The sequence below is a fragment of the Brachycentrus maculatus genome, unplaced genomic scaffold (assembly GCF_059751285.1).
Source record: "Brachycentrus maculatus isolate JH-2025_06_01 unplaced genomic scaffold, ASM5975128v1 h1tg001171l, whole genome shotgun sequence".
NCBI lineage: Eukaryota > Metazoa > Arthropoda > Insecta > Trichoptera > Brachycentridae > Brachycentrus > Brachycentrus maculatus.
The window spans coordinates 25,309-49,350 of record NW_028281858.1 but is presented as its reverse complement, the minus strand read 5'-3'; the positions used below and the strand labels follow the sequence as shown (position 1 = coordinate 49,350).

The following is a 24,042-nucleotide window of genomic DNA, read 5'->3' as shown; positions in this document are numbered from 1 at the left end:
CGTCTCGAAAATAAAAAAGCTCCCGGCCCGGACGCCATTTCGAACAAAGTCCTCAAACACATTCCCCCTAAGGGAATCTGCGCAATAACAGCCATCTCAAACGCCTCATTACGTCTCCGTAAATTCCCCGCCGCATTCAAACAAGCCGACGTCATCTTGATCCCCAAACCGGGGAAGGACCCACTCGACGCGCAAAACCACCGCCCGATTAGTCTACTTCCGTGTCTCTCGAAAGTATTGGAGAAAATCATCCTCAAACGGTTGAAGGATACAGTCTCGGAAAAATCGATAATTCCGGACACGCAGCACGGCTTCAGAGCTAACCACTCTACGCTGCACCAATTACTTCGCGTGGTAGAGCAGATAACCAACGGCTTCAATACGCGCAAACACACGGCAGTGTTATCTCTAGACGTCAGTAAGGCTTTCGACAGAGTATGGCACACCGGCCTGCTATACAAAATGGACACGTTCGGAATACCCCGTTCGACCATCCAGCTGATTGCTAATTATCTAGCAAATCGCACGTTCAGAATAAAATTGAATGCGCACTTCTCGACTGAACGCCCCATCAGAGCGGGAGTCCCACAAGGCTCACTGCTAGGACCGATCCTATACAACGTATACTCGAGCGACATACCGGCTGCGCTCGACTACAACACTCAGATCGCGCAGTTCGCCGACGACACGGCAATCATGTCGAGCTCGCTGAGCGCCCTCCTGGCAAAGGAGAGAGTTCAAAAACAATGCGACGCCCTGGAAAAATGGTGCAAACAATGGCGAGTTACCATAAATCCGAGTAAAAGTGTGACCACACTTTTCACTCGCAGGAGACCGCGAACTCCTCCAAACATAACGATGTTCGGGCAATCCATCCCGTGGTCCGGATCCGTTAAATATCTCGGAGTCACGCTCGACTCCAAGCTGACGTGGAAACGTCACATCGAAAGTAAAGTCAACTCTGCCTCCGGGGTACTATCGGCCCTCTACCCGATGCTCGGGAGAAACAGCAAACTCTCGATCGACAACAAGTTGCTTATCTATAAAACGGTCATCCGTCCCATCTTAACATACGCCGCCCCCGTCTGGGGATACGCGGCCAGAACACACCTAAGCAAATTACAAGTCTTCCAGAACAAAGTGCTCCGCACTGCGTTGAAAGCCCCCTTCTGGACGAGAATCTCTCAACTCCACAGAGAGTCCGACGTACCCCGCGTAAATAAGTACATAACCGCGCTATCGGAGCGCTTCTATGGCGGACTAGCCGCACACGCCAACCCCACAATAAACTCACTCGCGAAGTACGAGCTTCACTCGTACCGTCGCTACAAAAGACCGAAAGAGGTCCTCCTCCCCTCCCAGTAACCATCCCGCAGCACTCTGCGTATTTTTCTAACCCCTTCATAGGTTTTAACCTATAACCCATTAAATTCATTCAGTAAAATCAAAAATTTTATAACCCGATGAAGGAGTAGGGGGTCATGTCGACCCGGTACTCTATGAGCCATTAGATTCAAGTCAAGTCAAGTTTTCGCCATTGACTTGACTTGACTCACCTCTCGACGGTCGCAACGTGCGCGCACTCCAGCTCGCACATCCTCGCTTCGCATATCGCAGAGAACCAGTTCAGATCTCCGACCACTCGCCATGTCGGGTCGCGGAAAGGGAGGCAAAGTGAAGGGAAAGGCAAAGTCCCGCTCGAACCGCGCCGGTCTGCAGTTCCCCGTCGGCCGTATCCACAGGCTGCTCAGGAAGGGCAACTACGCCGAGAGGGTCGGCGCCGGTGCGCCCGTGTACCTGGCCGCCGTCATGGAGTACCTGGCCGCCGAGGTGCTGGAGTTGGCCGGCAACGCCGCCAGGGATAACAAGAAGACGAGGATCATCCCCCGTCATCTTCAGTTGGCCATTCGCAACGACGAGGAGCTGAACAAGCTGCTCTCCGGGGTGACCATCGCCCAGGGAGGCGTCCTGCCCAACATCCAGGCCGTGCTCCTGCCCAAGAAGACCGAGAAGAAGGCGTAAGAATGATGATTCTGCGCCCGCTCATCCTCCACTCTTCTCTCTCTACTCCCCGGACTCCTCCGCCCGTTTCATCATCATCTCGCAGAGTAGTGTACACAAAGGTCCTTTTCAGGACCGCCACATGTATTTATTGCCAATCGTTACCCGTTCGCTGATTTTATAACTATTCTCATTATTTATGTACATTTAAGAAATATATCCGAAGCGCGCTAGGACCGTTCCGTCCGTGTGCGCGGACCTGAATTGTGGTATAGTATGGTAGTACCGATATGATATGCTAGAAACACTGATAATGAAATGAATAAAAATCGCAAGTAAATGAATGCGCGATGGGTAAAGCGCCCGGCGCACGCAACTTACGACGCGTGTCAATACGAGATGATCTCGGCGAGTGTTTTTGTTTAGAATTTTCACTCGTGAAATATATGAAATTAATAAGAGTCAAAGCCTGAGTAGGGTCATGATGAGCCGTGTCGCGCTTGGACGTTAGGTAATTAAAACGAAATGCGACATGATCTCAGCGCTGAGACGATAATGAAATTAATAAATCGTACGTTCCGGTACTCTTGCGTGATTTGAATGTTTAAAATTACTATTGATTCGCGAGTAAAATACATATTAATTTATTGGAAGTTATTATTATTATTATTATTATTATTTTTTTTTTTTTTAACTCAAGTATCGAAATCATACTGCTACGAGTATCAAAATCATACTGCTGGCGAATTCGATTGTGGATGATTAAGGTGTATGCGGTCCTGAAAAGGACCATTTTTATTCGAATCGATCGACCGATCGGAACGGGTCGAGGTGACGGCCGCCCGATACCACTGTACTGCGTGTTAGTCAATCAGACCGATCGACCGACCGACCGAAAATCGTGCCGCGTCTCGTCGCATAGAGCTCGCTTAGGCGCGCTCGCCTCGGATGCGCCTGGCCAGCTGGATGTCCTTGGGCATGATGGTGACGCGCTTGGCGTGGATCGCGCACAGGTTCGTGTCCTCGAAGAGGCCGACCAGGTAGGCCTCGCTCGCCTCCTGCAGGGCCATGACGGCCGAGCTCTGGAAGCGGAGGTCGGTCTTGAAGTCCTGGGCGATCTCGCGCACCAGGCGCTGGAAGGGGAGCTTGCGGATCAGCAGCTCGGTGCTCTTCTGGTAGCGGCGGATCTCCCTGAGCGCGACCGTGCCGGGCCTGTAGCGATGGGGCTTCTTCACGCCGCCGGTGGCCGGGGCGCTCTTGCGGGCCGCCTTCGTGGCCAGCTGCTTCCTGGGCGCCTTGCCCCCGGTGGACTTGCGAGCGGTCTGCTTCGTACGTGCCATGGCTGTAGCTGAGTAGGATTCTTCTCTCTATTCGGAAAAATTTCCCGGGCGCGTCATATTTATCGAAAATACCGTCTCCCCCGTGGGGGGGGATGGGCCGACGCCATTGGCCGATTCGAATATTCCCAACCGCCGGGCGGTCGGGCGGGACGGAGGGGACGGGACGGGACGGGACGGGACGGGACGGGCTCGACGGTGAAGCGAGACGGGAGATAGAGTGGAGAAACAATCGCATCCTCCCCGGAGAAATGTGCATGCAGAAAAATTACGAAAAACACTCAAAACCTAGCCTGGAATAATGTTATGCATATAACAAACTGAGACATATATTCGCGTGACGCGATACCGAGTCGCGCCGATCCTCTCGCCTCTCGCCCTCGCTGCTCGCGCGCGAGAGTGAGACGGCGCGCGTGTCGTCGTAGCTGTCGGATCGCTCGGCGGCGAGGGGAGACGCGGGCGCACGTCTGGTGCATAAAAGCGGCCCCGGCCGGCGAAAAACGCCACACGAATCCTACACACGCACGGTAGAGCACCGTGCGAGCAGCGACTACTGTAACCGAAAAGAAGACCACACGCAGAGAAGATGACCGGTCGCGGAAAGGGAGGAAAAGGTCTGGGGAAAGGAGGCGCCAAGCGACACAGGAAAGTCCTCCGCGATAACATCCAGGGCATCACGAAGCCGGCCATCCGCCGTCTGGCCCGCCGAGGCGGCGTCAAGCGCATCTCCGGTCTCATCTACGAGGGGACGCGCGGCGTCCTGAAGGTGTTCCTCGAGAACGTGATCAGGGACGCGGTCACCTACACCGAGCACGCCAAGAGGAAGACCGTCACCGCCATGGACGTCGTCTACGCCCTGAAGCGCCAGGGCCGCACCCTGTACGGTTTCGGAGGTTAAGTCGCCGATCTTCGCCGCTCTTCACCGCTCTTCACCGCTCTTCACCGCACCGCACGCAGCGCGAGATACATTCGCCCCGGCCGTCCCGACGCCCGCACGCCACCGCCACCACCGCACCGCGCTGCTACGCGCGATGTGAATGCGATTTGAAAACAAAAAACGGCCCTTCTCAGGGCCAACAACTGCCTGACCGACCCATGTCGTAACCGTTTTTCGCTTTTCGAAATTTAAATAACACAATACAATTACCTACGTGGATGGATAGAGCTTTGCTTTATTTCTTTCTTTTTTCTCTCTCGTACGGCTTCGAGAACCGCAAGGGAGCGGGGTATCCGCACACGATGATAGTACGTACAAATCATTGATTTTTTTTTCACTCTCGCTCTCTCTCTCTATCCTTTCCTGAATTGTATTCATGTTTATATAAATGTACATATTATAATACGCGACGCAAATTTGGGAGTCTTAATAAAAAAAAACATAAAAGAAATGAGAGTGACAGCAAAAGGGTGACAGCTGTTTCGCCTGGAAACGGTGACAGCTGTTTCGTCCGGAAAACTGAAGAAGAAGAAGAAGAAGGTGACAGCTGTTACGACCAGAGAGAACTCAAACTTAGTTTACTTACTTATACAATGTATGTATATTGTGGGCGTAAGTAACGTCGCTAATCACTCTCGAGTGAAAGATTCCAGGCCGGAAACAATCACGTGTCGTGGGAGTGTACGCGTATACAAGGAGAGAGAGATTAACAGTAGGTCATCCCATATTCACGTGACAACGATCCGACTACGCGTGATCCGGATGCGTTTGTGTGAATAGTTTTGCAGGTGGCGCGCGCGGCGTTGCCTTTTCTTTCAAAAACTGTTGTACTTTGTATCGATATATATTATATTTTATATTATGACGCAACGTCCGCTGACTAATGACTGTCGAGCGAAATATTCTAGGCCGGAGTGTGAACGCTCGTGTGGCATGGGAGTGCATGTAGTTCGTATATGGTATACGAGAGATATTTAATAAATCATCCCATTTCGATGAAAATAAATAATAATGAAAATTCACGAAAGTCACGAAAGACGACTGAGCGTGTTCCGAATAGGTGTGTGTGTGAATCGTTTGGTAGCCCTGACAAAAAAAAAACATAAAAGAAATGAAAGTGACAGCTGCTGTTTCGCCTGAAAAGGGTGACAGCTGTTTCGCCTGGAAACGGTGACAGCTGTTTCGCCCGGAAAACTGAAGAAGAAGAAGAAGAAGGTGACAGCTGTTACGACCAGAGAGAACTCAAAAAAAAAATCACAGCAGTTCCGCTCGGGGAAAAAAAAAAAAAGCAAAAACAAAAAACTGCGAAAGGTGACAGCAATTTTGCAACCGAAACAACGGCCAAATAAAAAGAAGGAGAAAAAAAAATGTATATATATAATATACATGCGTACGTATATGATTTTTTATATAAATAAAGGACAATTTTGATCGGACGCCCGGCTAATCGTGCGATAGGCAATCGCCGCGCACCGCGGCGCGGCCGGTTGCGCGATCCGTTACGGGGCGCTTATCACTGTTGCGCTTCTCGTTCTATTATCGTAGTTATTATTTATACACACATCCGTCTATAGTATAATATATTTGCAGTAAGTATTTGGATTATTCGTGTGGTGGTCCTGATAAGGACCTTTGTTACTTGCGCTGTATTAGATGGTCTAACGTAGACGACGACGGCGATGTTGATGTTGATGATGAGGGCGTGACATCTGGCCCTCAGAGACTTTTATATGTACCATATATGTTATATGTAACAGGATAAAATGATTGTAGAATGGAATCATATAATAGCGTCTAGAATTAAGCATCTATGTATATATTATGTTTGTATGTGTGTTGATGTGGTCTGTACGGTGCCAGTGCATCGACTGGGCTCCGCTCGCTCGGAAGGGAAAGCGGGGAGCGCGGTCACCCGCAGAGAGGGGCCCGCACGGGCAAGTATCGGATAACGGGACTGTACCGTTACTCAGCTAACGGTACTTTACCGTTATACAGCGACATGAAGCGCAGGCTAGTACTAAGGAATTGCATTGTTATAAGACATGAAAATATTAATGTTAAATGATCTTGTTATGATTTGTATACCGCTCTGTGGTGCGCGCTCGACTGCGCCGAGGTAGCGGAGTGGGGACGTCCTTATACGTGGTAGAGCAAGACGGCACGCGAATGCCCTCGCTCCCTCTACGCCGTGATTGGTGGACATACCCCCCTCTGCGAATGGTCGAGCGCAGCCGGGCGACGCTGCGGTGAGGCTCCCAGACAGTATATATATAGGGCACCATTTTGATGAATAAAACAGATTTCGATCGATTACCACTGCGGTTACTTATCTTCGCCTCCCGACTTCGCCCAAAGAATATTCGACCGCCGCTACCCCCTGGATTTGGACTCGTATTTACTTTGGAGCTGACTGCACCCGGACTGGACGACGGAGCCGCCGCGGCCCGACGGAGCGATACCGGACTTACGACCCGGTTGCCTGCTACAGGTTGCGGCTGCCGGTAATATTATATTTACCGGCGATCGCAAGGGATCTCTGGGCTAGTAGATCCATCGTTTGCACGGCCGCAGATTGCTGACGCCCGGCCATTCTGCGTTGACACCAGCACCTTTGGTACTACGGTACTTTGGGCTGCGGCGCGAGATTAGTCGCCGCATCGCGTACAACTTGGTCCTTCGAGCCGGATCTTCATCGCAGAGATGACTTCGAGAGAAGGCACACCGCCTAAAGATGAACCCCCTACGGAACAGGTCGAATCGGACTCGTCGGAGGACACTGTTCAAAGGCTGAGAACGCAAGTTCGAAATCTCCGCGCTAGACTACGAGACGTCGAGAGCGGCCGCCGACGCGCGGACGCGAATCCCGAGCCCGCAACGCGCTCTACAGATATGGACAACATCATGACAGTCTTATCGAGGATGGCGATAGTGCTTGAGGCTTCGCTAGGAAGAAGCCCGGCTTCAGTTCCAGAAGACGCTAGCAGGGTCGAGAAACTCCTGCGTCCACAACTTGCATTGAAGGGACGAGCGAGAGAATCTGTATCGTCGTTACTCGTGGACCCGAACCAAGATAGTGACATAAAGACGTTGGAACCTCACTACGGTCAGCCAGACATCGTTGCGTCCTCACTATTGGAAAAGGTGAGAAGACTCCGCTGCATACAGAGCGACGGATTGACGCAAGCATTAGTGGACCTATCCAGTGCAGTTCGGAACGCGATAACGACCTTGGAAAGCTTTGACTACATATCAACGCCTCAACTGCTAAGCGAGCTAGTGAGTAAGTTGCCGCTGTGTATGAAGACTCTTTGGTGGTACAGCAGAAGAGGAGACCGCACGAGGCCCACCGCGAAAGATTTCGCGCTATTCTTGGAAGATCTGACAGAATCAGCGATGTTAGGCGGAGGAATAGAGCCGCACGTATATGGCGGCAAAGAGAGACAGCGCAAGAGGCCACACAAGCGCAGACGGTGATTTCATCAGAGGGAAATATAAAGTGTCGTGTCATGTGTTTTGTGCGGACAGGGGCATTTATTACAATCGTGCCATGAATACTTAGACTGTTGTATTCCGGAAAGATGGGATATAGTGAGGCGGAAACATCTGTGCTATTCATGTCTATCGAACACTCACAGGTTTGGAAATTGTAAAAATGCAAAGAAGTGCGGCCTCGATGGGTGCCGCCGTAAACACCACAAGACATGACATGCTAGAGATGCCGAAGTACGCGAAGCTCGATCCAACTCCCGATATTAGAGCTCCAGATAACAGCACCCGCTGCCGTCGGCACCGGGGGCGACAGACCACTCGCGAACGAGAAAAGTGCCTCGAGTACAAGTGATAGCGAGGAGCCGGTGCTCCTAAAGGTGATCCCCGTCACCCTAAGCTGCCCCCCTTTCTGAAGTGGGACTGGTTCCGGCATCGCGTCGGGGGCCTGAAGAGGGCCAACTTCTACGATTTGGCAGCGTGGCTCGAAGAAACAACCACGGTGGTGCCGTCGCCGGGGGGCTTGAGCGCGCTAGCCCCGAAATACCAGCGAGACAAACGAACCGACGGCCGCGAGACGAGTTCCGCGTGTTTTATATGCTTGGGATCACAGATCCAGGGGCTGCAAGGGGGCAAAGTGCGATCTGGACCCCGGACGATAGTGCACCGATCGATGTATTGTTATCCTGTGTGAATACCGTAGAGGTTCCAGTTGCCTTTAAAGTGGTGCCGATAACGTTGAAGGGACCGCGCGGCCAAGTATCCATCCACGCGCTGCTCGACGATGGCTCCTCGATGACCCTTATCGAACGGGGGGTAGCGACCGAGATCGGGGAGACGGGCACCGCAAACAACCTAACGTTTTTTTTATTATTTTTAAATATGCCATGATTATTTTTGTGGACTATGTTGGAACGTATTTGTTTTATTATATTTTAATATATGTACATTAAGATAAAATTAATATTGTGTCTCGAAATAAACAGTTACCAGATATTTTTTTGTAATGTGTACTAGCTCCCCCTTCCCCTACATAAATACATGTATTTTTTGTAAACAAATAAAAGTGATGAATGGGAAAATGAAACAATTTTTTTTTACTCTTCCGAGTAGTTTTATTACGAAAAGCAGAAAGAATAGGCAAAGAAAACTAAGAAATTTGTATATTACTATTAAGATAAAAAAATAAATAATAATTCTGGGTTCATTCACAAACAATAGAAAGGGTATAAAATAAATTCACCCGGGGATAATTTGCATTATAATTCATCGCTTCGTTTACGAAATTAAATCAAATCGAGTGATAGGAAAAACTATTTGATCCGATTAATTTATATAATATTTTAGACTGTCCCGTGTTATTGAAAATGATAAATATTTCCGCCTCAACCAGAAACCCTCATATATTTGATTGTAATAACAGCCGGACAGCGTCCCAGTTCAATACTCCTATACACCGAATGCAAAACCTGGGCAACGATGTCGCGGACCATATGGATATCTGGAATATGTCACTTCCTGAATGTAAAGCAATAATACTTACAATATTTCGGGCAAATGCAAAATTCATTGTTTTTTTTTAATGTTCATCCTTGTTTAGACAAGTACTTTTTGAACCAATAATGTACTTAAAAAGAGAAAACATTATTTTATCATAAAGTGTACGACATATTTTACATGGATTTATATTATCCACTGACACTTGGTGATGGAATTGCATTTTTAATATATTATTAGATTAAAACCAATATTTTTAGCTTTTCCACTAACGATGTTAAATCCTTGATGATAAAACCAGTCTGATGATGTCGGTAACGACGAAACCCGGTCGCTGGTCAAATAAAAAAAGTGAAAAAGCTAAAAATATTGGTTTTAATCTAATAAAGGGTCCGCCAAATAACTTTTTTTTTTTGAAAACAGGGCGCAAAACATCGAGTGTAGCTTCGGCTGTGTGGCACGTAGCGCCGTCCTGTTGAAACCAAATGTTGCCAATATCCTCCTCTTCAATTTTTGTGAACAAAAATCCGTTCAACATGGCCCGATAACGATCGCCATTGACTGTAACGGCCACTCCTTGCTCATTTTCAAAGAAAAATGGCCCAATTATGCCTCTGGACCAAAATCCGCACCAAACAGTGACTCGTTTTGGGTGTACCGGCTTTTCAATGTATGCGTGCGGGTTTTCTGTGCCCCAAATACGACAATTTTGCTTGTTTACATACCCGCCAAGATCAAAATGAGCTTCATCCGAAAAGATGATTTTTTTGGCAAAATCGGCATCTTCTGTAAGTCGATCGCAGGCCCACTCAGCGAAGCGAAAACGCATTGGATGGTCAGTTGGCTTCAACTCCTGAACCAATTGGACTTTGTATGGCGTCATACCAAGGTCTTTATGCAAAATTCGTCTCAATGATGTCTCCGAAATGTTCAATTGTTGAGAACGACGGTGAATTGATGTTGATGGCGCTTCACGCACACTTTCTGCCACAACATCGATATTCTCGGGTGTACGCACTGTTTTTGGCTTTTCACGCTTTGGTTTATCGATGAGGATGCCAGTTTCTTTCACTTTTTTCACAAGATAACGAACATACGGAGCTGACGGTGCTTCTCTTCTTCCAAAAACCGTACGCAATTTTCGCACACATTCTGCAACATTACCATGATTTTCAAAGTAATGTCGCAATATTTCCCAGCGTTGTTCAAGCGTATACACAACCATATTCGCTCAGCGGAAGGATAAAACTAATTATCTGTCAAATCAGACATGAGCTAAGTGTTACCATTCACGAAATAAGCACTAGTTGAAAAAAAAACTTTAGATGGCGGACCCTATAGTATATTATATATTACATCAGTTGGATATCCGATGAGACAAGTCTAAAAATACACTCCGAAAGGGTTGTGGGGCGCCAAACCGCACATTTTAGACTGTAGATAGGGGGCGATCGTGTCTCCGGCAGCGCTTCGCTTCTGGGGTCGTAAATCCCAGAAGTTCTTAAATCCTGCGGCGTAAAGTTGACAATAATTACCAATACTCTCAGGTCCGGTCACGATGTGTAGGTACTGGTTCGTAGTCATACGAATTGCCAGGGTCCCAAAATTAGGGAACAAAAATATTTATTTAATGGTAGAAAAACGTCGCATTTTTTCGATCAGAGTAGCTGATCAGTTATGAGAAAAAAATGGTCAGAGTGGAAAGGGTTAAGATTTAAATTTATCTTCATCCGACCTTTGTTCGCACCAAAGGATGCATAAAGCATATATCCATGGAATGGAACTTCACAAAACCAATATTCCTGTAATATTATTGAGTATTATAGGTGTCTCGATTGAAACGAAGCTCTTTTCGTTTGCATACGAATGGACATCTCGGGGCTTACGATCTAGCATTTGTATGGATTAAGCGATCACTTTATACACCGCATTTTTGCCATTCTGCCCATTACTGAACATCCATAATGAACTAAGTTTGGGAGCAATATATATCATATGTTGGATGATGTCATTTAAGATTGGAAACTATGGTATGATGGTAAGCTGCGCATCGCATCTACTGTCGTATGATTGTGTAACACGGTGTTTTGTGGTATTTTTGTACCCTTTATTTTCTTTGTGTACGGTGCGGTACTTCATATAATCCGAGGATTTGTCTCGCCTTTTAACTTTTATCCTCATAAATATGTCTCTACCTAATGAAAATTTATACGGCGATGACGAAAATATCATGTTTTTTGTAATGAGCAGTGATTCTGAAAGCGACCGAGACTCTGATGAAGAAGATTTAAATATTGAGAAAAATGTATTGCGACCAGATGTAGCGCGTTCGTCCGCATCGTCAAATTTATTTATTTCTTTACACATTCTGAAGTGTTGGAACATTCTTTATCAAAAGATTTGCTTGACAAAATTGTTTTAGAAACAAACAGGTATTACATTGATGTAACAACATTAATTACATTGGAACCAAATTCACGCCTTCATAAATGGAAAAACGTCTCAGTTGAAAAATTATTATTATTTTTGCCGTTACCATGTCGATGGCACCAAATATAAAATGTAATAAACACGAATATCGGTCAACAAAACCAATTCATAACTACCCCATACTGGGATCTCTTATGCCGAGAGACACGCATCTTCTGATTTCAAGTATGCTTCATTTTTGTAACAATGCCGAAGCTGACAAAACGGACAAAATATACAAAGTAGAGATGCTTATTGATCATGTAAGAGAGAAGTCAAATCAACTCTGATACCCTTCCAACATCTTTGCATCGGTGAAAGCCTTTTCCTTTGGAAGGGAAGATTATCCATAAAACAAAACATTCCGTCAAAGAGACACCGTTTTGGCATAAGATTTTTCGTAATGTGCGATGTCGAAACGGGATATATAATAGACTTTATAATATATGCGGGAAAAAACACGGACATTGAAGACGTTTTTAAAATTGGTGTTTCGGGTGCGGTTGTAACCGCATAGTTGTCAGACTATATGAACACTGTGGATAGACAGCTGGTACACCAGCCCCAAACTCTTACAAGTTCTTTACGAGAAAGGTACAAGCGCATGTGGCACTGTCGGGAAAAAAAGATTGTGGCTTCTTTCTTTTCCTAAACTTCATCCTTCCATTCCGAAATGATGGCCCTTAAGTGGCGGGATAAGACATTCACGTGTGGACAACTCTGCACAACGACAGTGTGGATGAATAGGGAAAAGTAGAAAGGATTTCCAATGAACCGATTAGAAAACCCAAATGTGTACTGGAATACAATAAAAATATGGGCGCGGTGGATCGCAGTGACCCATTGATAAAAAAAACTGTAAATGGTATAAAAAGTTAGCCTTCCATATAATAGATATGATGCTGTTCAATTCTCGTGGAGTTATTTTGACTTAAAGGTAAAAAAAAACGGCACTTCCCCAATTCCAAGACGCCGTGATTACGAAGTTCATCGAAAAATATAATTTGCCTACTCAACAAGCAGGACGGCCAACTAGCCAAAGTGATCACCCATTGAGATTAACTACCGGCGTTAACTAAGCCGCACGTACCGGCATGTTCCTTCGAGGACAGGCGGGGTGCTGAGGCTTGTCACGAACTCATTCGCAACCCTCAGGCGCGTACCCGTTCGTATGATACTGGTGCTGTCCAAAAATGGTGTCGCAGCGTAGACGGCCTTCAGCATCTCCAGTTTGTCTTGAAACGCGCTCTCTCGTGACTTCCTTATCCACATGTTTTCCGCGACATATATCTCTGCGGCGCGCAGCTCAAAACCTCTTCCGGGTTGTCCCATGACTGCTTGTCGCCGGCATCTGGAGATGAACCGTAATACCCAGGCGGGTGTGCACGCCAGCCGGGTCCACGAGGAGAACCGCTCCACCTGCGGGAGGGTATCGTCGTTTTTTGATTGTCCGACAAACTGCCGGACCGGTTTCTCTTCAAGCATCTCTCTGCTTGGCTTTGTTTGCCCCATTCTGCTTCGCATTTCCTTATAAAGCATAGGCCGCCAAACCATAGTCCGTTGCTTGAGAGGTCTGGGGCCCCCATATCGCGGGTTCCAATATCTGCCGGGTTTTCTTTCGTAGGTACCCATTTCCATTTGTCACTTGTGGTCAGCTCGTCGATTTCTCCCAATTCCGCATTTGTTAATTTCCATTAGTCGGCGCCACTGACCACATCTCAGAGTGAAAGGGTTTCGTCCCAACCCGTCGCCAGGTGATTAGATCGTCTGCAGTATGATCTTTGACCGCAAGGTGAGGCACGTAATAAAGCCGACTGGGTCAATGATGCTCATGGTTGCGCTTAACATCTCGCGCTTGGTGGGTTTCTCGGGGATCGAGGCCATCTCGGTCCCGTATTGAAAAAGCATGTCGCTCTTGGGGTTCCATACTATACCCAGGACGGTTTCGTCCTAACCCGTCGCCAGGTGATTAGATCGCCTGCAGTATGATCTTAGACCGCAAGGTGAGGCATGTAATAAAGCCGACCGGGTCAATGATGCTCATGGTTGCGCTTAACATCTCGCGCTTGGTGGGTTTCTCGGGGATCGAGGCCATCTCGGTCCCGTATTGGAAAAAGCATGTCGCTCTTGGGGTTCCATACTATACCCAGGACGCGTTCCGTTCTTTTTTCTCCTATTCTAATGGCGGTTTTCGTCCGTTCCTTTTCTGCATTCGCATATTGGGTAGCAATCTGCGTGTTCGCCTGATGCGCCCCAACGCAAGCCAGAGGTTTCCGAACGCCTCGGCTCCGCGTGGCAAGTAGGCGCCGGGCCATGTCCCCCAGGTTTTACTCGTGTGTGGCCGATCAGGTCATCCCGCAATTCCCCAGTGAATAACGTTGGTTCTGGATCCAACACCGGAACCGGTTGAGCTGCGGCCGATGTCTGTTCTGGGCTGATGCGCGGCGTCGTCCTGCCGCGTCCGTAAGTGGGTGGAAGCTGTGGCGCCACCTGCGGGTGCCTCCCCCCCTGTGGAGCTGACGCTAGCTGGTGTGCACTTTGATAGCAGCTCACGGAGTTGCTGTTGGAGTGCCCGTAGGTTTGACATTTGAAACATTGGCCCATGAGGGGGGCGGGAGCGTAGTCTCTTTAACGTTGATCCTGAGATGCAGGATTGTGTGAAGATCCGTGAAGATCTTTTTGGAGGCATCGGTGTGCCTCAGGTTCACAAGCATGAGTGGGATCGGCTTGCGGTTGCCGCCCGTTCTCATCCGGTGTACGGATATAACCTCGTACTTTGAGGCCAATTCATTTGCTACGTCCTGCGCTTCTACCGTTTCTGGTATTCCGCGCAGGACGATCTTCAGCGATGTAGCCGACGTAAAGAAGACACTAGATTTAGAAATATAATTTAATTAGCTTAGGGACCTCGGTATGTGTTAGCAATGTACTGTCCCCTCAATAAAGACTGAAATGTGTCGCTTTCGGGGGTGGTCATTGCCCATACCGAGGAGAGAAATAGCTCTAGGTTAGATTAAGCTATTTTTAAGATATCTATAAGACTGAATATATTGTAATGTGTATACTGCTCTGCGGTGCGCGCTCGACTGCGCCGAAGTAGCGGAGTGGGGATGTCCTTATACGTGCTAGAGGGAGACGGTACGCGAATGCCCTCGCTCCCTCTACGCCGTGATTGGCGGACATACCCCCCTCCGCGATTGGTCAGGCACGGCCGGGCGGCGCTACGGCGAGGCACCCAGAGCGGGTATATATGGGGGAATATTCGTCATAATAAATCAGATTTCGACCGACTACCGCTGCGTTTTCTTCTCTCCGCCCCGCTTCTTCCCGACTTCGCTGCCCGCCCGGACTCATCGCCCCGAGGAACATTCGACTGCCGCTACCCCCTGGACTTGGACTCGGATTTACTTTGGAGCTGACTGCACCCGGACTGGACGACAACGGAGCCGCCGCGACGACCCGACGGAGCGATACCGGACTTACGACCCGGTTGCCTGCTGCGTGCAGCAGGCAACCGGGAGGTTGCAGAAGGCGGTGATACCGCCTTCGCCGGCGATCGCAAGGGATCTCTGGGCTTCCGGTGGATCTCTACGCGGGTAGATCCACCTTCGAGCGCGGCCGCGGACTGAGACTTGCCCGGCCGCTCTGCGCTGACGCCAGCGCCTGCGGCATCTACAGTACTTTGTGCTGCGGCGCGATTGCCTCGTCGCTGCGTCGCGTACAAGCGATTTTTCGCCGGGAAGACGGAAAGAGTAATGGTCCCCTTTTTGGTCCATCAGCATCTGTGTGACCTTATGATGGTCTCGCGGTGTCTTCACGAAGACCCAGAGGGTTTTGCCCCTGTTTTTCGACGTGAAATCAATTCCACGGGTCTCCATGGTTTTTGAGAGGGCGCTCCAGTTGTCTTTTTTGTGGAGGACAATGGGGGGAACTCGCGAGGGCACGGGGGTGGGATCGGGGATTGCCGAATCGATTTGCGAAGCCGTCGCGGGAGAGTTTGATCGTGTTGTCGGTACGGGCGCGGGCGCGGGGTAGATCGGTGCGGGGGTGGTCGGTGCGGGGGTGGTCGGTGCGGGGGTGGTCGGTACGGGCGCGGGGGTGGTCGGTTGCGGGGACGCGGGGCTAGCGCGGTCCCGTTTTGCGGGTGGTGATTTCGCCTTCTTAGGTGAGGCGGGCGAAGAGGGAAGGTTCCTCTTCCTGGACTGGATGGTAGTCCATTCCATATTCGAGGTGGAGGCGGAGGCGATGGGGGACTGTACGCTACGTCGGCGAGTTCATTGGAGTACAGACCTCGTCGGACGAGTATTCAGACGAGGCGGAAGCGGTTTTCCGCCTCTTCTTCTCCCTATGCCTCTGTAGGCATAAATATAGTACGTGATTCTTCTCCTGAGGGAAGAGGTCGCGGTGCTCTCTGGCACCTAAAAAATCGTCAATTTCCGACTCGTACTCGATCGGACTGTCATGGCGGTCGAGTGGGGGGAGGGCAATGTGGGTGGCGGAGGCGCCCTACATGGGGGAGGAGGATTCCTATGCTCTTTTAAGTTTAAGATAAAAGTACCTGAGCCAATCGAAAACAAGACAAATCAACTCACCGAGCGGCTGGTAGGAGGTTTTGATGCACTGTAGTGATCACAAATCACTGTCATCGCGCTAATTTATTGGAACAAAGTGCGCCCTATGTATACCCAACCGCGATCGAATGTCCCTCGACAGTGGGAACGCACGACCAATCAGCGGCCGGAAGGAAAGAGAAAGCCATATCGCTGTCTCCCTCTAAAGAGCACCGTACGGGTTACATTTTCATACCGTACGGGGTACCTTTACATATTCGAGAATAATCTTAAATACATACATATAATTCTTACTTAACCTCTAGGCTGCTCAGTTACGAGTGTCAAACTTTCTGTCCTGTGCTGGATTATTTTACATAAAAGCATATTTTTGGTAGCGTTTGGATATCCATTATAGACATTCACAGTACACAGTACACTTTACTTATTATGTTTTTATAGTGTATTTACACAAAAATATTAACATTTACGGACTCGCAGCAGAAAATTTGGCGGCCGCATAGAAGATGCGGCTGTCGTATGGTATATTCGTTGTGCGAGCGCAGTTTTATTTAAAATGCGTTATATTAAAAAATAAATGTAATTAAGGAAAAAATTTTAAATTAAACTTTATATTAAAAAACGGACATGATTAATATTTCAAAATTGTGTGAAAATCTTCAAAGCAGGGATCAGAACAAAAATGCATTTGCGTGTGGGACATTAAAATTATGTGACTATTCCTTTTCTTGCGTATTGGTAATGGTCGCTTTCACCATTTTTGTTTTCAGAATCGTTGTTTCTTATAAAAACATGATATTTTCATCATTGCTATATAAAACTAAGTAGAGACATATTTATGACAATAAAAGACATAACAAAAAAAAATGCTTTCAGTATTCGAAGCATCGCACGATAATAAACAAAAAAAATAGTGCAAAAATATCACAAAACACCGTGTTACTTAATCACTTATTAGTTAATTATAATACCCTTCTCGTTCCACACAGTCAATAAATACAATAATTATGAAAATAGTTAATGATAATTTAGATCGCCTAAACCGATTGAACAGACTATACCATACTGAGAGCACGCGCCGAGCACGAGCCGACCAGAAGTATTCACGATAAAGTTGACAATAAATTAAAACAATTTTGATGTTTTATGACACTAAATCAAAGAGTACTAATTCATCCATGCCTCAAACCAAATTTAAGTGCAAAAAATTTATATAAGTACGTAAAGTTGAAAAACGACTATGCATGCGATGCGCAGTCAACGGTACTTATAAAAAAAACGACAATATATGCGATGCGCAGCTTACGGGTTGAGTATCTCATCTTAGACTAGTTACATTTCATAATCCTACATACTGAACACTAGTCACATCAACGTAAAAATAAGAATACGCAGAGTCGACAAAGATATAAAAGGTCCAAGAGCCACACAAAGTCCACATAAATACACAAAAGCTCTTCTCAGGGCGGCGGCCATCTCTCCCGCCGGGCGCCGAGAGGTCCTTTTCCGGGCCACCGCACGGGCTGTGCGATTCATCCGTAACAAGACCCATTCAAAAAGAACACTGTGCGCAGAAGAATCCGGCGTCTGGTAGAAAGGAAAATAAAATGTTAAAAAATAATAGATTTTAAGCGGTTGAATTTGATTTACTCATCCACTGTTTGCGTTATAACTGACCGTAGCTTCGCGTGGACCAGCCACCATCACCGACTGCTGTTACACGGGGAAAACCTTCATCAATATCCCCATTCTCTTTCCAGATCTGAAAATAAACACATTATTATATACCCCATCTGTAATAGCTCGATTCCTATTTTCAAAGACGACCCACTTAGGTTTACTTAAAAATTGTATTACATTAAAATATACAGTCCAACTCGGTTATTACGAGCACAGTCATAGCGAGATCTCGGATATAACGAGGAAACCTTTGTTGAAATTTTGATTTTGGATTTCCTCCATACATTTATTCACGTTTATAACGAGCAACTTCTCGGCTATAGTAGCAAAACGAGAATGTCTTTTTTTTTAAATTTTGTAAATATTTGAATGCTTTAAAATATTTTCGACCTTAAGCAATAAAATCCTCTTACCGGGCAATTAGACCGTTGCCTTATGACTCTAAGTACTAAATTAGTATTGCACCGAATATTTCACGCACGTGGGTTTGAATTGCACGTTGCAAATTGCAAGCTTTGTCGTGTCTGTAAGGACCTACTTTATTACATATTTTATAGTTTTCCAAACGTCATCTTGTTTCGGAGATTTTTACGATAGTTTCCATATTTTGTATGTTCTACGGTTAGTATGGACATGGCGTAATAAACTTTACGAGGCGGGGAATGTCAGATCAATTCTAGAGCGGGTCAGTTTAAAACAAACCCTCGAATTATCAACATATCTACTAACAATAAAAAGTGTCTTTCAATTCGTGAAAAGGCGGAAATTATTTGTGAAATAGAACATGGTGCAAAAAATGTAAAAAAAGTGTTCATCATTCTCCGTGTCAAGAACATCATGGACTCGAAATAAAATAGGAACTGTGATTGTACAAATTTCGATGAAACTGCTACAATGATTTTGTACTCAAGCGGCGCAAGATTTTCCAATTTTAATAGGAAAACTGGATTGACAGAAAAATATGTCGAGTATAGTGGGTGAATTGTATGAATTTTGTTTCAATTGCGACATATTGTGTTATGTGACCATTCCAGAGAACATACTTCATGTGATACGTATGTACAAAAAAATACCTATTCTCGGATAAAACAAGTAACGGTTATTAACTAGCAAATTCATCCTCGTTATAACCGATGTACGAGACGTACCGATGTACGCTGCCACGAGCGTGACGGGTCGCTGTCTATGTCGAGTCGTATAGCAATCGCTTCTGTCACGGTCAGTGTCGGCACGTAGTAGACCGAGTGGGGCACCGATTCTCTGACGAAAATCGCCGTTCCCCCTTTGCGTCCGTCCGTGCGGTCTGTGCGGTGTATTTCGTAACCCGGGAGTCGTAGGTGTGTGTGCGGTTTGAGATGGGTCTCTGTGATGAGTATAATGTCAGTACCTGTTTGATCGGCGAGTTGCAGCAGCTCATCCGTGTGCCCCGAAATGCCGTTGGCATTCCAGAGCAGTACTCCCGTCTCCCGGGGGCGGCGCCTAGAGCCCGAGGAGTTCCGCTATCAGCAGCACCTTCTCCATCCTGGACTGACAGCAGGCGAGGCGGTCTCGGGCCCCGTACACCAGGCGGATGAGGCCCAGGAGTTCGCCTTCGTCCTGAGAGGGCGCCGGCCGGCTCTCCTGAGCCGGGGGCCGCGGCATCTCAGCGGTCGGCATGGAAGGGCGCTGCGGGGGTGCGGCCGGAACGGAGTTGCGGGCGTAGGAAGCAGCGGGTAGCGCGTCGGGGCGAGCCCCCCGCGACGGCGGCGCTCGGCTTCGGCTGAATGCTGGCCACGTAGTCCACCCTGCGTGGGCATTTGCCGAAGTTTGCGGGATGGTGCTTCCCGCAGTTGCAGCAGATTGCCGGGACGTCTCGGCTCTTCACGCACTCGGCCGTGGCGTGTGCGCCGTCGCATTTGACGCATCGCGGAATCCGGTGGCTGGCACCGGTAGCACTGCGTGCCGTGCGTGAGGTGCGAGGACCGGTATTTCTGCATCTCGACGATGCAGTGGCACACGGTCTTCACGGTCGCCGACATCCTCCCCATGTCCGTCTCGGGCGCGAACTGAGCCAGATACAGGGGGGCCTCCCCTTTGGTGCGCATTTCCGTCACCTTGACGGCGTAGCCCTGGATCTTGAAATCCTCTTCTATCTCGGTGGGCGGCAGTTTGGGCAGTCCGCGGAGGACGGCCTTCTTAGTTCGCTGCTCCTCCGTCGCGAACGTGTGAAATTCGAGGCGCCTCACCTCAAATTCTTCCTTGACCCTCCTGTGGTCCTCTAGGTTTTGAAGTAGTATACGGGCGGTGCCTCGCCGTCCGTATTTTAGAGTGAAAGCCTTCGTGACCCCCGAGATGATGGAGGTCACTTGCAGGTGCGTCATCTCGCCCATCGAGATGACGACGGGCGGGATTCTCGTGTGCCGCGTCTTGGCGGCGTGGCTGGGTCCGGTGGTCGTTGCGGGGGGGGTCGCAGGGCGGTGTGCAGGGCGTTTCGGAGGAGGACTCACTCCCGGAGCATCTCCGACCTCGGGGAGCTCCCCAAAACGGTTGCCCGTTTCCATCGGGGGAGTTGGCGGTCGGCTCCTCTTAGTAGCCGTCGGTTTTTGTGCGGGCCTCCATACCTCCGCACCCGCAAGCATGGGATCACCGTCGTGTGTGATCCCTAGTATGGGGGCATCCTCGTCCTGAGTATCCTTGGTCAGAAGTTGGTAGAGTTCGTAGAACTCTACCGGTAGGATTTGTTTTCTTCCGTCCGGTAGGACGCAAAAGAAGTGTTCTCGGCGGGGGCCCGCCGAGTCCTCCTCCATGGTGGTTGAGCGGTTAGTGATGGCTCGGTAGCGGCAGGAGAGCGGCAAGTGGTAGCGGGTCTCGTCGTAAGGCAGCAAGGTGGTCGGGCAGCGTAGCGGAGCGGTGTGCGAGAAGTAGGTCCGTACAGCTCGGCGGTTAGCCTCTGTCTCTCTCTGGCGTTTTTCGCCGGCCGGGGCCGCTTTTATGCACCAGACGTGCGCCCGCGTCTCCCCTCGCCGCCGAGCGATCCGACAGCTACGACGACACGCGCGCCGTCTCACTTTCGCGCGCGAGCAGCGAGGGCGAGAGGCGAGAGGATCGGCGCGACTCGGTATCGCGTCACGCGAATATATGTCTCAGTTTGTTATATGCATAACATTATTCCAGGCTAGGTTTTGAGTGTTTTTCGTAATTTTTCCCGTCCCCTCCGTCCCGCCCGACCGCCCGGCGGTTGGGAATATTCGAATCGGCCAATGGCGTCGGCCCATCCCCCCCCACGGGGGAGACGGTATTTTCGATAAATATGACGCGCCCGGGAAATTTTTCCGAATAGAGAGAAGAATCCCACTCAGCTACAGCCATGGCACGTACGAAGCAGACCGCTCGCAAGTCCACCGGGGGCAAGGCGCCCAGGAAGCAGCTGGCCACGAAGGCGGCCCGCAAGAGCGCCCCGGCCACCAACGGCGTGAAGAAGCCCCATCGCTACAGGCCCAGGACAGGACGCAAAAGAAGCGTTCTTGGCGGGGGCCTGCTGAGTCCTCCTCTATGGTGGGTGCAGGCAGCGGTGTGTGGCGGCTCGGCTTGGGCAGAAGATCTCGTAGTGGTAGCGGGTCGCGTCGTGTTTGCAGCAAGGCGGTCGGGCAGCGTAGCGGAGCGGTGTCGAAAAACAGGTCCGTACTGCTCGGCGGTTAGCGGCGACTCTCTCTGGCCTGTGGCGAAAACCGGCATACACACCTTATTTACGCCCTCCGCGAAGCCCATGCAGCGCTGCCGGGACCGGTCCCGCAGGGGGACCCTCCCGCGCCGCTGGTCCGACCAGCGGCCTTGTGGTGTGTGTGTGTGCGGCCATTCTTCTTAACGCCGTGATAGCTCCGTCGCTTTCTAGAGAAGCCACCAGCTCCAGGTGTATGGCGCGTGTCGTGAGGCAGGCGAACAGCGCACCATAGTGTCCCTGAAGGCCGCTTGCTGGGAGCGCTTAATCCAGAGCATTTCTGCCGCTTGTAGCTCGCGGCTCAAAACTCCCTCCGGGATGTGTCGTGATTCCCGGGTCCCGACGTCGGCTGATGAACCGATGGACCCATGCTGTGGTCCTCACCAGCCGGTTCCACGAGGAAAACCGCTCCAGTTGCGGTAATGCCTCTTCTCCTCTTACGTGCCCCACAAAAACTGCCGGGGCGGTTTCTCCTTTAACATCTCTGCGCATGGAGATGCGCATCTCAGCTTCTCCTCAGGCCACTCGGCCTCGTCCCTCTTGAGAAAACGCGGGCCACAAAGGTTCGGGGCTCCCTTGTCACGGGTGTATTTGTGAGGGTCCGTTCGCATCCAGCATAGCACTGTGCTGGAGTCCGTCCAATATACTGTCCGAGTGATGTTGCCTTACTCTCCTTTTATGGTTGTTGTCATCCGTGCTGCCATCAGCGCGGCTTGTAGCTCGAGGCGCGGTATTGAGAGCGGTTTCAGCGGTGCCACCTTTCACTTGGCCATGATGTTGTAAGGTTGCTTTTACGTCCACAAAATAGGCCACCGTGCAGCATGCCTTCTCAGAGGCGTCGCAGAATACGTGGAGCGTGACAGGCCTTGCCTTTTCTCGAAGCACGCATCGTGGTATCTGGCGCCCGTTCTCAGGCATTAGCTGCTGCCACTCTGCCCACTTTTGTGAGTGTTCCATCGTCAGGGGTTCGTCCCACCCCGTCTTGGACCGCCAGACAGCCTGTAGTAGAATCTTTGACCAGATGGTCGGGCAGGCGATAAAGCCGACCGGGTCGAAGATCCGCATCGCCGTCTAATTTTACGCCGTACGTTTAGCAGTCCTAATACCAGTCGGGTCGGAGGGTGCCAGAGAAGCCGGTGTCCGAGGTATTTCGTGGACTTATCCTAATCGAGAGGTTTAGGGAGGCAGAGTGATTGGCCCTGCGCTCCCTGGTCTGGAGGCCTGAGGTCCGAGGACCCCTCAACAGGTCGGCTCAACCTTGTTTCCCGCTTCGTCTGGCCTCTCACCAACCTGCTTGGCACGGGAGACCCGCGTGGTAGTGACTACCGCCATAACCAGGTGAATCATTGAGGCACGCAAGCCCCCTCACCGCGACAAGGTGGGGATCAAGAGGGGGAGCACTGCACTGCACCTATATCACACACTGCACTGCACTGCACTTCACTTATGACATCAGACACTGCACTGCACTACACCATACACTGCACTGTACTACACTACACTGCTAGAATAAATACATTTGTTAAGGGATATTATAATACATGTTAAATAAGTTATTTAAGAACATGCTAAGTTAATTTATAATGATTAAAGAAAACATTTGTTTTTTACCACTTGAGTTTTATTATAGACTACATGTTTCATTCCATCATTCAGGTCTGTATAATAACTTTAGTTATAAAACTCAAGTGGTATAAAACAAGTGTTTTCTTTAATCATTGTAACATGTCTTACCACAAAGTTAATGCCCAAACAATAAATAAAACAGTTAATTTATAATATATCTTAACATAAGTTAAATATTAATTTATATACTTATCCTGATGCTGAAAAAGAGAGATATTAGTAGGGAGGCGAGGAGGCGATCTGCTGCTGCTGCTCGTCCATCAGTCTGGGGGTCTTGTGCCCAACATTAGGTAATGTTTCGGCAGCCTGTGCTTGTAATTGTATACGTGGAAGTAGGGGTTGTCTGAGTCGTATTGTCCGAGTGTATTGATTAAGGGATTTGTATGTGTCGGGAGTGTCTCGTAGAATTTTCTCGTTTGTGTTGAGTAAAATTCTACGAGTGTCGGGATTCGTTTGTCAGCGTGTAGTCTTTTGAGGTTGCAACGCCTCGGTGTGTCGTGTATGATTCTAATTGCCTTGTTTTGTGTCACCTGCAGATTTTTGTGTTTGTTTTTGGTAATGCTTCCCCAAACCGGAAAGGCGTAGGTGAGGATGGGACGTATGAGTGTATTGTAAATCATTGTCTTTGTCTTTGCGCTCAGTGGACATGTCCGACTAAAGATGGGGGCGATTGCTCCCATAGCGGCGTTCGCTTTGCTTTTAACCTTGTCGACGTGCAAGGTCCACGAGAGCTTCTTGTCC

The 24,042-nt window shown here is 49.1% G+C and overlaps 5 protein-coding genes across 5 annotated transcripts; 3 read left to right on the top strand and 2 right to left on the bottom strand.

The window, feature by feature from the left end:
* Positions 1-1,647: 1,647 nt before the first annotated feature.
* On the top strand, positions 1,648-2,022 carry LOC148299355 (histone H2A). Its single transcript, XM_088276109.1, has one exon. The coding sequence runs from the start codon at positions 1,648-1,650 to the stop codon at positions 2,020-2,022; it is 375 nt and encodes a 124-aa protein (XP_088132235.1).
* A 908-nt stretch (positions 2,023-2,930) lies between these two features.
* Positions 2,931-3,341, bottom strand: LOC148299354 (histone H3). The gene has a single exon (XM_088276108.1). The coding sequence runs from the start codon at positions 3,339-3,341 to the stop codon at positions 2,931-2,933; it is 411 nt and encodes a 136-aa protein (XP_088132234.1).
* Positions 3,342-3,924: 583 nt separating this feature from the next.
* Positions 3,925-4,548, top strand: LOC148299353 (histone H4-like). The gene has a single exon (XM_088276152.1). The coding sequence runs from the start codon at positions 3,925-3,927 to the stop codon at positions 4,234-4,236; it is 312 nt and encodes a 103-aa protein (XP_088132278.1). The 3' UTR covers positions 4,237-4,548.
* An 11,428-nt stretch (positions 4,549-15,976) lies between these two features.
* LOC148299352 (uncharacterized) lies at positions 15,977-21,172 on the bottom strand. The gene is made up of 3 exons (XM_088276147.1): positions 19,366-21,172; positions 17,976-18,060; positions 15,977-17,885 (listed from the first exon to the last, which is right to left on the bottom strand). Exon 1 carries the CDS (start codon positions 20,762-20,764, stop codon positions 19,481-19,483), a length of 1,284 nt encoding a protein of 427 aa, XP_088132273.1. The 5' UTR covers positions 20,765-21,172; the 3' UTR covers positions 15,977-17,885; positions 17,976-18,060; positions 19,366-19,480.
* A 91-nt stretch (positions 21,173-21,263) lies between these two features.
* On the top strand, positions 21,264-21,861 carry LOC148299351 (uncharacterized). The gene has a single exon (XM_088276148.1). It carries the CDS (start codon positions 21,325-21,327, stop codon positions 21,820-21,822), a length of 498 nt encoding a protein of 165 aa, XP_088132274.1. The 5' UTR covers positions 21,264-21,324; the 3' UTR covers positions 21,823-21,861.
* The last annotated feature ends 2,181 nt before the right edge of the window (positions 21,862-24,042 follow it).